Below are 12,946 nucleotides of genomic sequence, written 5' to 3' on the forward strand. Positions count from 1 at the left end.
AGCCGACTGTGTACAGGTGGGGACCAGAGCCGACTGCGTACAGGTGGGGACCAGAGCCGACTGTGTACGGGCGGGCACCCCGAGCCGGCTGTGTGCAAGTAAGGACCCAGAGTGGATCGAGATGCATCCTCTCAGGCCCCTCTGGCCATGTATACAGCACCTCTGGAAGTGCGCGTGCCACTTGTGCAGTTGGTTGAGAACTCCATCAGCGCTGGACAGAATTAACAGTGCTGGCCAGCGTAGCAGCGTCGGTGTTGAGCTGCTCTTTCCCGTACAATCTCCTGCCACACAACACATGACTACCTATACAATCCATTTACTCTTTCGATTCAACACGTCATCCCAGCGAGGCATCACGCAACAGTTGGCACGTTCAACACGCAGTGAGTGGTGGAGGTTCTCTACGAGTCCACACAAAAAGCATGCGCATTGCGCATTTGCTGTACATTCAAACTACACAGAGCTCAGGACCATTAACCCCACGGCGTCCAGTACAACACTAAAATCAAGCCATCCCAGCTAGAAGTGCTTACCAACACACGATACACTGCATGTCGTGACATTGGCCAGCCTCATCAGACATAAAAATAGTCTGAATAGATACGCAGTGACTTGCATACCCTAACGGTACACAATATCTCGTAGCAAATGGTTGATAACTTCTCTCATTGCACCTCAAATGGTCGACATCAGTGTTTTCTGGGAATGTGGACATTATGAACCTCCAGGATCATCATGGAACTTGAACAGAACAAGGTATTAAAGCCTGAGGCCAAATTATGGAAACTGTTGCATGATTGGCAATGTACATAAACAGAGACAAGAGAAGCAGCGAAGGGAGCTGCGTTTCGCTCCAGGATTTAGGTGCAAACGTAGTCAGCTTCCATCCAGGCTGAGGTCCGACTCCGAGTATCACGAGTGTTCAGCAAACATCAGATAATCAGTTGCGGCATAACTGAAGAGCTGTACACAGGGCAGACAGCAAGACTAGCAGTACGCAGCGGTGTGGATGGGCGTGAGTTGTGAAGCCTTGCTCCTTGCTGAGGTCACGGAGAGAGAGCGGCCAGCAGTCCAGCGACAGCCACATCGGACCCCCTATCCTCCCACATGTCATCAAACGCTGCCATTGTCCGTGCGTGAACAATCATGAAGCGAAACATGCAACATACATGGGTACAACTCTACGACATTAAATCAATATCCACTACAAATGGCAAGGAAAAGCTGGAACGACGGTTCCCAGGAATCGACAGCAGTTGACTCAGACGGTGGCCTTCCAGCACACAGCGGGAAGCTCCCAGGGCTCCTGGAGTCGCCACGAATGAAGCGATCGCACCACGCCACGCACATGGCAGCACGCGCGACTTAACAGCGGTGGGCACTCAGTCACCCCACTGCGTCACGCAGCCAGCGTGCCTGTCAACACCAGTTCCACAGCCCAGTCACATGGCGACCGACACCAGCCGCCTCCACAGAGTCCGAGAGCCGCGTCGGAGCGCACGGCGCCGCCGTCGCGTCGCACTGCGCCGTGGTCGGGTCGCACTGTGCAGCTGTTGCGTCGCACTGATCCGTCGTCGCGTCGCACTGTGCAGCTGTCACGCCTCTGCCGCAGTGGACCGTTGCGTGGCCCCACGACCAGGCGCTGGTGGCCGCGGCAGGCCCAACACCGCGCGCAGCCACAGACGAGCCGTTACGCGGCCCACTCATGCGGACGTCTCGGGCGCCATGGGCACCGTAACAACTAGCAGAGTATTCGACATTCGAGGACGGCACGCCTCGGGGCATAGTTTGCGTCATTTCGCGAGGCCCCATGCGGCGCTCGAGTGTGCGCCGGCTCGTCACCGCTCTCCGTGTTACGCTTAGCACGGGAAGGCCACCGCGGCCTCCCACGGATCGGCGGTGATCCTCCCCGCCGGCCGACTGAGGCCACGTCCCTGTCACCGCTCGTCCCCGCGACAGCGACAGCGGCGGGTAGTGTTCCGCACGGCGTCCGAGACTTGGGAGCAACTTCGTGCCGCCCGTCGCTGGGAAGAGCGCGCCACCAAACCTCACGGAATCGGCTGGATGTAGTCGTGTTCCGCCTGGCCTCCACTCGGCCGCAGGTACAGGTCTTCGTCCAGCACGCTCGTCTCCTCCTCGTCCAGGCCGAGTGCGCGCACCTCTGCCTCGATGCGCGCCAGCTGACTGAGGTTGTGCTCAAGCTCTGTGTACGGCACCGCGTCCACGTTGGCGTACCTGCCCAAGGAGCAGTCATGTAAGCAGAGACTCAGTCGCTCGCCCGTGTGAGCGGGTAAGCCTGTCGGACCTGCTGACGTCCCGGCTCAACGGAGCGTTGTCTGTTTTAACCCGTATGCAATGCTCGTATGCAGTGTGATGAGTGGAACGGCCCGGTGCGCAATTCTAAGAGCTTAAATATAGAGCAGACACTTAGCTGTGCTGGCGGTAACAGTACACCAAGACGCTGGGCCATCGAACCGTATACTCTTCAATGGACGTGCAGGTAAAAATGATCTTGCTGGTAAACTTGATCAACTTTCTACCCATCCCACAATTGCAACCATTAAAAACTATGTCTCACTCGTGGTTGCACCGCACATCCCTGTCAACAAAACCAAACCTGCATAAGCTCCCACCTGCAGCGGCCCGAAGTCTGATGCCCCTCCGCTCCCGCCGACCAGCCGTCCGGAGCCCGCCAGCCACGGCTCACCTGTGACCCTTCATGGCGTCGCTCATGTGCGCCAGCTTGAGCACGATGTCCGAGAAGCTGGTGCGGTCGCGCGGCTCCGACTTCCAGCAGGCGTCCATGATGTCGCAGACGGCCGACGGGCAGGTGTCGGGCGGCACCAGCAGGATGTTCTGCAGGATCAGGTTCACCACCTGCCGATCGGCCGGCGGCGTCAGCGCGTGCCGCGCGCGGGGCTGGCACGGCCAGCGCTGTCACCACAGACGTCCCGATCGTGACAACTGCGCCCGCCTCGAGTGGAAGAGCGCCGGCCGGCAACAGCCTTCCCGGCGGACGGCTGGCAGACCGCACGCGTCTCAGCCTCTCACCGCACGCGTCTCAGCCTCTCACCGCACGCGTCTCAGCCTTTCACCGTACGTGTCTTGCCTCTCACCGCACGCAAGTGCATCTCACCGCACGACTCTAGCTTCACCGCACGCGTCTCAGCCTCTCACCGCACGCGTCCCAGCCTCTCACCGCACGCACCTCAGCCTCTCACCGCACGCATCTCAGCCTCTCACCGCACGCATCTTGGCATCTCACCGCACGCCTCTTAGCCTCTCACCGCACGCGTCTCAGCCTGTCACCGTACGCGTCTCAGCCTCTCACCGCACGCGTCTCAGCCTTTCACCGCACGAGTCTCAGCCTCTCATCGCACGCCCCTCGGCCTCTCACCGCGCGCCTCCTCGGCCTCTCACCGCACGCTTCTCAGCCTCTCATCGCATGGTGAGAGGCTGTAAGAGGTGGGCCGACAGCTGGCGATCAAGTGCACGGCAAGCGCTCCTCCCCGGGCGGACGCCTACTAGCGTGCAGCTTTTACCGCCGTTGGGTGGCGTCCACCAATCCGTAACCCCCAAAGGCGATCGGCGAAACTGACGCCCGCAGCCAGGGCGACATCAGCGACACAGAGAGAGTGGGCCCGTTTGGCAGTGAGGACACGTAGCGCCGGAGGATGGGCGATGGCTCTCTATGGGTCGCCGAAGACGTGAGTGGCTTTCCAAGGCTACAACGCAACGTTCGCCGCGGGCTTGAACCACTGCAAGGGGCTGCAAGTGACGCAACAGCATCGGACCGAGCTTAGGTGGATGTGTTGAATGCAAACGGCTGCAGATTTACGGGAAGTCCCACGATCGCACTTCAGCAACGGCTTAAAGGATGCGTTCCACATTTGTATGAGGTCTTCAAGCGAAATAGCTATCTTAGAGATCATTCGGTGCGGCTCACAGTACTGACCTACTTAGGGTCTAAAGCCCTTCTAGTTTCTATGTTGAACGCACGCGAATCTATACAGACTGTTTCGTGCAGACTATCTCAAGGTCGCCCGATATCCATGATGTCACAATAGCGTCATGCATATCCTGCCCTTCCATTGACCACGCGGCGACCAAGGCCCAGAAAGATGTAACGGTCGAGTCGTTCATATCTGACGTTTGTGAGCACGATTTCTAGATATCACGGCCGTCCAGTGGCTCTTAATGGATTTTATGCACTGTACGATGACGTAGTCAAACAATGACGTATAGAGGAGCATATCTACTAAAAAGAGAAATTGTGCTGTTTAGAGCAGCCTTTTTCATTTCAAAGCACACCAGTACTTATAAGTGAGCTTGTTTCATCATATTCGATGCTTACTCCAACATCTTCGACTTGAAACAGTTCCCTTAGTACCTGGCCCTGCTATGCTCTAATTCGAAACTTTTACACACAGAAATACCCAGAACTTATTATGACACAGTGTCACGTTTACAACGACCATAGAACGTCGCTTAACTGGAAATAAAATCGGACCAAGGTGAAGACAGGATTGGGAAACGTTGGGTTATTTGAGGTGACTGGGTACTGAAATACACATGCGACGCGCACTTCTGAATGATTTTGCTAGATTTTGACAATTTTGAAGATCATTCGGTGCAGTTCACAACCCTGCCCTTCTTAAGACCGTTTAGTCACTTGACCGCTGGGCCGTAGGCCGTGAGGCCCTTCTAAAATCTGAGCTACACGCCCACGAAGATGTGCAGACTATTTCGGGGAGGATATTCCAAGGTTACTCAGGCATCCATGACGCCATGATAATGACATTAAAATTTTACCATGTCATTGGACATGCAGCGATCAAGGCCAAGAAAAACATAATTGTCGAGTCGTTCATATCTGGCGTGTGTGAGCACTATTTCCAAATATGACGGCCGTCAGTTGGCTCTTAAGCAGTTAGGCAGTTTACAATGCACAAATCATCAATAACATCATTCACCGGTAACTTATCATAAACTAGTTTAGACTTGGTCTTTTTATTAAATTTAATTGAAATTAGGCATAAACTAGCACAAATGCCACAGAATCGTATAGTATTTATTCATTACATTAAGAGTTTTACTGAAAAAGAGGAAGGGAGGAGGGCATCTCCGGTTCATCTATTCTAAACATAACATATAGGTAATAAGAGGATATAACCGTTCTTTGCGAGGTGGATAGATGGCGTAGTGGACCTATGCGTACGGCTTCTGGCTTTGCCGCTTGTAACATGTCTTTAAATACCTGTTTTTAAGTTAGGTCTTCTTGAGATCACTCAAAGAGCGCCCCAATCCTGAAGAGGCCGGAGCCAGGCGTTGACAAAGCAGTTGCGCGCCGTCTTTGGACGTTGGTTTTGCTCTGCGTGTGCGTGGCCGTGACGTATACAGTGCAGTAGCCTGTGAGCGGTGACTGTAGCTGCTGGTAATACTGCCATGGACTACGCCCAAGGCAAGGATCCATGTACCGAACTTGGAAGGATCATGTGGAAGAAACAGCGCAGCAAAGCTTGGTGGGACACTGCTGTACTTGTATGGAGCGATGCTGACTGGCCTGAACACTTTTGAGTAAGGAGCATCAGGGTTCAGGTGTACCTAGCTTTACCATCTTATCATGACAGTTCAAGACAACCGCAGAATTTTGTTGCAAATCTTAGCATGCAACAAGGCTTACCATGGTCCATCCCACACTCTGATGTCTCAGCGTGGCTCTGATCACCAGCATGGCTTCTGCTGGCTGCCAGCCAGCAATTTTTGGCTGCCAGCCTGGACAACGTTTTCAAAGGTTTGGGAAACGTATTATACTACAACCACTCGAGGCATCCATGTCAAACCGTTCTGTATAATCTCTCACGTGTGGTATAAAGCACGTAACATTGCGCGTCCGGTCTTCTCCATTTGACCTTACATTGCTTCACATGCTGGAAAGCAGCTTCTTGCCTTGTCGTCTCGTTCATCCCATGCCGTACTGACGGTATTCATGTGTGAGTCTTGTTTCAGGCGACATCTGTTCCGGGCGGCCGAGAGATACCTTTGATAATCGCCAGAGGCGTAGCGTACCCAATGCCCCCGTGGCTCACCAAGGGGCACGACGGACCCTTCAACCGATGCTCAACTGAGCACGCCAAGAACGAGCAGTGCAGCGCCTTACTGGGAGCTGTGCGAGCCGAAGTCGAACAGGCTTTTTGGCGCCTAAAAGAGCACTGGCGGCGCCTGGTGAACAGACCGGAGCGCCGGTTTCAAAATGTCCCGCCGATGGTGTTCGCGTGCGTCATCCTCCACAATATTCTCGAACAGCGCTGTGAGCTGGTCTGCAACCACTGGGTTCAGGAGGCCGGACCACCTCGGACCGGCCGTTGGCCTGGGGCTGGACCACCTCAAGCCTGGCCCGGACCGTCCGCTGGCCTGGGGCTGGACCACCTCAAGCCTGACCAGGACCGGCCGCTGGCCTGGGGCTGGACCACCTCAAGCCTGACCCGGACCGTCCTCTGGCCTGAGGCTGGACCACCTCAAGGCTGGCCCGGACCGGCCGCTGGCCTGGGGCTGGACCACCTCAAGGCTGGCCCGGACCGGCCGCTGGCCTGGGGCTGGACCACCTCAAGGCTGGCCCGGATCGGCCGCTAGCCTGAGGCTGGACCACCTCAAGGCTGGCCCGGACCGGCCGCTGGCCTGGGGCTGGACCACCTCAAGGCTGGCCCGGACCGGCCGCTGGCCTGGGGCTGGACCACCTCAAGCCTGGCCCGGACCGGCCGCTGGCCTGAGGCTGGACCACCTCAGGCTTGGCCCGGGGGAGCCATTATTTAAACCAATCGTATTGACATGATTGAAATTGCCAAAGTACGCATATCCAAAACTATATACTCCAACAAAACTGGTTTCAAGACTCAGCACACAGTGGCCCAGACTGCAAAAGGAACATGCAACACAATGGCCCAGACTGCAAAAGGAGCATGCGCAACATTGATGCTGTCACATAAAAAGTATCATCTCACAAAATCTGCAAAGATGATTTCCGAGATTGAAAGTCCATAACTCTCAAAAACCCTTACAACTCAGATGTAACTTAAACTGTTACAACACCTGTAACTGAAACTGTAACAAAAACCCTTACAACACCAAAAGTTGTGTGTAAGCGAGGGGCATCCAAATCAAATGCAAGAAAAGCGAATTGTTTCAAAGCAACAAATAATGATGTTGCACATTTTTGAGGTTTTGCTAGCATGGTGCAGCTATTCGCAACCTTACACTTCCCCATATCTGTTTTCATTACTCGCTTTTATGACATAAACCCAAAACAGCAGGATTACGACGATGAAGCGTGAAGCCGCATCCGCATGTGTCCAGACACAGTGCCCAATCGCAAGACGGGCAAGAAAAGATGAAGCGCGCTGATTGGCTGCAAACAAAAGTAATTACCAGACTTTAAGTAACAACTACATTTCGGTCACGCTGAGCCCGCTTGACCTTTTAGATTTGGTAGCAGAACATTTGCCAGCCGAGTTTGTGAGATTATAATTTATTAATCAAATGTAAATGAGCTAGAATAAATATATCGTAGGCAACGTTCAATCTGTCGTCAGCACGTTTGTTAGCACAAATCACAGCCCAGTATTCGCCCTACGCCACATCACGTGGCGACAAAGTCACGTGGCCTGTGAGGTCACGCACTCGCTGACGATAATGCCAGAATTTTTTGTCAGCCCGGCAGCGTTTGATCTGTCGTCAGCACATTTGTCAGCACCAATCTAGGCCCAGTATTGCGTCACGTCACGTGACCAAAAAGTCACGTGGCCTGTGATGTCATGCGCCAACCGACCAAGACGCCAGATTTTTCTGTCAGATCGTCAGCATGGAGAGAAAGTGCCACCAGATTAAAGAATCATTCTGTCAAAGAAGCGCGAGTTTGATTTGGTAGCTCTTGTGTTGGCGAGCACGTTAGGTGGCGTGGGAGCGCGTGTCTTCAATTTTGGGAGAAATGCGACCCAAGATAGATAAGGAGGGCATTGAAATGCCAAGAGTAGCCATGAAAAGGTGAATGACAATGATTGGTTTAGTGTGTGGTTGCGTTTCCCAGTTATTATTAGCGTTATAAGTAAACACTTAAAATGAGCGGGGAAAAGCTGAAATGAATTGAAAATGAGAAGAAGTACTTACCATAAGGATGGATAGATGAGTGTAAAACCGGAACAGAAGCCATACTTCCAAAACACCCCCTTATAGGTAATGTGTCATGGCCGGCGGCAAGCCAGAGTTAGGCCCCGCTCGATCTGTGTGTCATGGTCGGCGGCAAGCCAGAGTTAGGCCCCGCTCGATCTGTGTGTCATGGCCGGCGGCACGCCAGAGTTAGGCCCCGCTCGATCTGTGTGTCATGGTCGGCGGCAAGCCAGAGTTAGGCCCCGCTCGATCTGTGTGTCATGGTCGGCGGCAAGCCAGAGTTAGGCCCCGCTCGATCTGTCGGCAGCACGATTGGCAGCTGGAATGAGTGACGTCAGGTGTGCTGACGGTGCGTCCGATGTGTGGGCTGACAGGAAAGTTTTTTGCTTTACTTTCCCTTTTTGCTTTACCTTTTACTTCAGATCACACGCTAACTCTGGATTACCGCGGACACACTACGTACAAAGAGGCGTTTGGAAGTGCGGCTTCCGCTCCGGTATGCTCTGCTTCTGCTCATCCATCCCATTCGTAAGTGAGTGGTTCTTCCCATTTCCAATTTCTTCCCTCTCATTTTAGTGTTTTCTTATAACGCGATTAATTTACCAGGCAACACTGCCATACACCACAGCAATCACTTTCACTCACCTTTTTATGGCTACTCTTGACATTTCAACTCTCTTCTTATCTATCTCACGTTGCATTTTCCCTAAAATTAGAGACAAGTGCCCCAACCCCACCTCACGTATTCGTCAACACAAAACCTACCGAATAAAATCCGGCTTCAGTAAGAGGGATTCTAGGCAATTAGGCAATTTACTAGGCAACGCAACCATACACCACAGCAATCACTCTCACTCACCTTTTTATGGCTACTCTTGGCATTTCAATTCTCTTCTTATCTATCTCACGTTGCATTTCCCCTAAAATTAGAGACAAGTGCCCCAACCCCACCTAACGTAATCGTCAACACAAAACCTACCAAATAAAACCCCCGCTTCAATAAGAGGGATTCATACTCTGATAACGCTTTCTCTCCATACTGACGGGCTGACAAAAATACTGGGATCATCGTCAGCCGGCGCATGACATCAAGGGCCGCGTGACTTTGTGGTCACGTGACGTGACGTAGGGCGAATACCGTGATTGATGGACCGTGATTGATGCTGAAAAACGTGCCGACGACAGGACGAACGGGGCTGTCTATGCGTATCGATCATCGTGGGATAGAAACAATTTCCTAACTTTCCATTCTAATGTCAGGAGCGAGCTCGTTGCATTGTGTGATGTTTCAACCAATGCCTTCGGGTAATTTGTTCGCCAATTTTTTAAAACAAAGTTTCTGATGGTCCACTTGACATTTTTGTATTGCAAATCCCCTAAATATTGTGCAAGGTACGATGACGTAATCAGACAATGACGTATTGGGGGCCGTATTTACTGAGCAGAGAAATTGTGTTGTCTAGAGCAATTTTTTCCACTTGAAAGTTTACCAGTAGTAATAAGTGAGCTTATCTCATCATATCTGATGCCTGCTACAATATTTTTCAAAAGTGAACAAGCCCTAATAGGTGTAGGAAACGCGGGTCCCGACCTTTAATGACTTTATATCTCACATGTACTTGGGGCTGCAGCAAACTGAGTGCTGATTTGTATTAAACTGAGATCGCCAGACCATTAAACCCTTCTCGAATTACGATTCAGGGATCAGCTTGGGCTGCCCAGCCTTACCCAGCCATCAAGCTCTCTATAAGCTATTATTCTCACAGTTATTAAACGCAGTTTCAGCTCTCAGCCACAAGTGCAACCAATTAAAGGTTACGCCACGCCAATTGTTAGCCTTGTGCCTGGAAGTTGTTTGATCAGGTGACGTATCATGCAAAATTGCAGCAACATCGTCACCACCCACTTTCCCCAATTAACTTACATGGAAGCAGTAAAATTGTACGGTTGGGAAAGAGCTGACAAACACGGAAGGAAACTGAGTCGAGATCTCGATGTCGCGGCGTTAATTGATGTGAGCCAAATCGATTCTAACATAGCAAAAACGGACAGTTGTATCGGCAAAGGTGGAGGGGGTGTGTGCCGACACGCGGCTCACATGCGACGCTGGGGGAACCATAGATTCTCCCGTCTGATGCGCTTTTAAGGACTGACGACCACCAGATGATCACTGGATTATCTTAGAAACCATTGGCAGCCAGAGAAGATGATGACCTGAAACTAGTAACACGATGGTTTATGTACCGGCTAAAACTCGCTAAGAAATTTCAAAACTTCCGAGCCACAGATCACGAGTCAAAGTGTGGCCAATGCTGCCTTTTAAGCATATCTCGAATGCAAGACACTGTGGCCTAAGCCGAGAGATATTCGGCAATGCCAACTATACAAAAGTGTAGGACCTGTTTGTTGTGAACGCTACCCATAAAATTGTGTCTTTCGCAGTGTTTTTGCCACCATTTCTCAAACTACAAACGCAAAGCTCATCGATTTCGTTGATTAAAATTGCGATGCATGACTAGACCAAAAGCCAACCATTTCGAACGATGTTTCGGATCACGTTTGTGCATTAAATACGAATGTTACATCAGTAAAACCAAAAGTCCTTATGAGAAGTGGGCTTTCCTGCACACTGATCAAAGCTCTTGACGTCGGTCACGGAATGTTTCTGGTTTCATTAGCTTCATTTCTGTATTACCTACATGCTAGCAACTGACAACTCTCACGAATGTTGCGGTTTCATCCCCTGGCGCACAAGGCAACCCATTATTACACAATTAGTTTTCATTCCGATCAGGTAAGTGGTACAATGGCTCGGCCAGTTTTTTCTCGACCCAGTGAAAGCGTTTTATGTTAAAACACTGGGTCTGTCTGAGCGCAGGATGGCACTCTGCGAATACTTCGGCTACAAAATATTGTGTCAGATGTCTTTCTGCTGACTCAGGTTCGTCGTACGGCTTTGTATTTACCCGGTGTCCTGTACAGATAGCTTTTGACGCGTTGTTTAATTACTTTGTTGGTGAAAGGGTCCAGATTGCTTAGGTGACACGGTAGCACCGGTTTTCGATTTGTTGCTTTTGATGGGTCACGGACCAAATGGCGCAGCAGATACGTACCTCTGCACGAGAGCCAATCACTACGCGGCCACTCAGCGAGAGCTAACAAATCGCGCCTGTTGCCATATCGAAAACCCATCAGCGATATGGATCACCGCGACGCTGCTGGCGCCGCCACCAGGACTGCCGCCGCGCGCCAGCCTGCGAGGCCCGCTCGCCCTGAGACTCCACCCACCTCCTTATTAGAGTGGCCGTAGTAGGGCTGTTTGCCGTAGGCGTATATCTCCCAGAGCACGACGCCATAGCTCCAGATGTCCGACTCGAGCGTGAACTTGCCGTAGCTGATGCTCTCGGGGGCCATCCAGCGGACGGGCAGCATGCGCGACCCTCCGGCCACCTGGGGACAGCGACCCCAGCGCGTGGGAACGAGCCGCGCACGCTGGCAAATTGAACGCTGTCGCGGACGCCCCGCTGGCCTACGTGGGAGGAGGAGATTGCTGGCGAATTGCAGAATTCGTCGGCAACGTCAGGTACACTGACCGACGTACACAGCGTCTACAACTCTGGAATATTGTGCGTACACAGCGTCTACAACTGTGGAGTATTGTGCATATGGTGAATGCATAGTATTAAGCTGCACAATCGCATATAATGCATTGATGCCACAGCAACGGTAAAATTGAGTAACATGCATTCGAGGTGGTCGAACAAGACGAAAAGGACCCCTGGCCGGATACACGTCTTGTTTAGCTTCCCCACAACACCACCCAGTGCTACGCCTATGGCTTTTTAGAGTGATTTAATGCAGGTGCTGAAACCGGAATGTGACCTTTGAAACGACCCCATTGCCTCGGAATGGCCGACTGTGATGGCAATTTTGCCGCCCTCTGATCCGAGCGCAAACACATTCAGTGTGAATGACGTCGAGCGGCGCTGCGTCGCTCGAGCGCCAGGATGTTGCTCGCGCGCTCGCTGGCGAGACGATGGACAGGCGGGTGGCCGACGCCACTGACGCCTGCGACTTTGAGACGGCTCGCAGCTCACCTTGTAGTAGTCGCAGGTGTAGATGTCCCGACTCATGCCGAAGTCGGATATTTTGACGACCATCTGCTCTCCGACCAGAATATTGCGGCACGCCAAGTCGCGATGCACGAAGTGCTGGGACGCCAGATATTCCATGCCAGAGGCCACCTGATCAGCGAAGCTGTGCAGAGTGCCCTGCCGACGAAGACGACCAGAAGGCCTGCTCATCGTTGTCAAAGAAAGCTGGCGACGAGAGAGAGAGAGAGAGAGAGAGAGAGGAGAGAGAGAGAAGAGAGAGAGAGAGAGAGAGAGAGAGAAGAGAGATGAGAGAGAGAGAGAGAGAGAGATAGAGAGAGAGAGAGAGAGAGAGAGAGAGGAGAGAGAGAGAGAGAGAGAGAGAGAGAGAGAGAGAGAGAAGCAGAGAGGAGAGAGAGAGAGAGAGGAGAGAGAGAGAGAGAGAGAGAGAGAGAGATAGAGAGAGAGAGATAGATAGAGAGAGAGATAGAGAGAGAGAGAGAGAGAGAGAGAGAGAGAGAGAGAGAGAGATAGAGAGAGAGAGAGAGAGAGAGAGAGAGATAGCGAGAGCGAGAGAGAGAGAGGAGAGAGAGAGAGAGAGAGAGAGAGAGAGCGAGAGAGAGAGAGGAGGAGAGAGAGAGAGAGAGAGGAGAGAGAGAGAGAGAGAGAGAGAGAGGAGAGAGAGAGAGAGA

The 12,946-nt window shown here is 52.3% G+C and overlaps 1 protein-coding gene across 1 annotated transcript in view; it reads right to left on the minus strand.

The window, feature by feature from the left end:
* Window positions 1–302: 302 nt before the first annotated feature.
* Window positions 303–12,946, minus strand: part of LOC119105841 (NT-3 growth factor receptor) — a 49,077-nt gene continuing 36,433 nt past the window's right edge. The window contains exons 10-13 of the mRNA XM_037229394.1: window positions 12,261–12,434; window positions 11,452–11,613; window positions 2,708–2,877; window positions 303–2,235 (exon numbers count right to left, since the gene is read on the minus strand). Coding sequence (XP_037085289.1) covers window positions 2,049–2,235; window positions 2,708–2,877; window positions 11,452–11,613; window positions 12,261–12,434 — 693 coding nt within the window. The 3' untranslated portion in view covers window positions 303–2,048. The remainder of the gene's footprint in view (window positions 2,236–2,707; window positions 2,878–11,451; window positions 11,614–12,260; window positions 12,435–12,946) is intronic.

This window comes from Pollicipes pollicipes, unplaced genomic scaffold, assembly GCF_011947565.3.
Source record: "Pollicipes pollicipes isolate AB1234 unplaced genomic scaffold, Ppol_2.1 Scaffold_6138;HRSCAF=7277_pilon_pilon_pilon, whole genome shotgun sequence".
Taxonomy (NCBI): domain Eukaryota; kingdom Metazoa; phylum Arthropoda; class Thecostraca; order Pollicipedomorpha; family Pollicipedidae; genus Pollicipes; species Pollicipes pollicipes.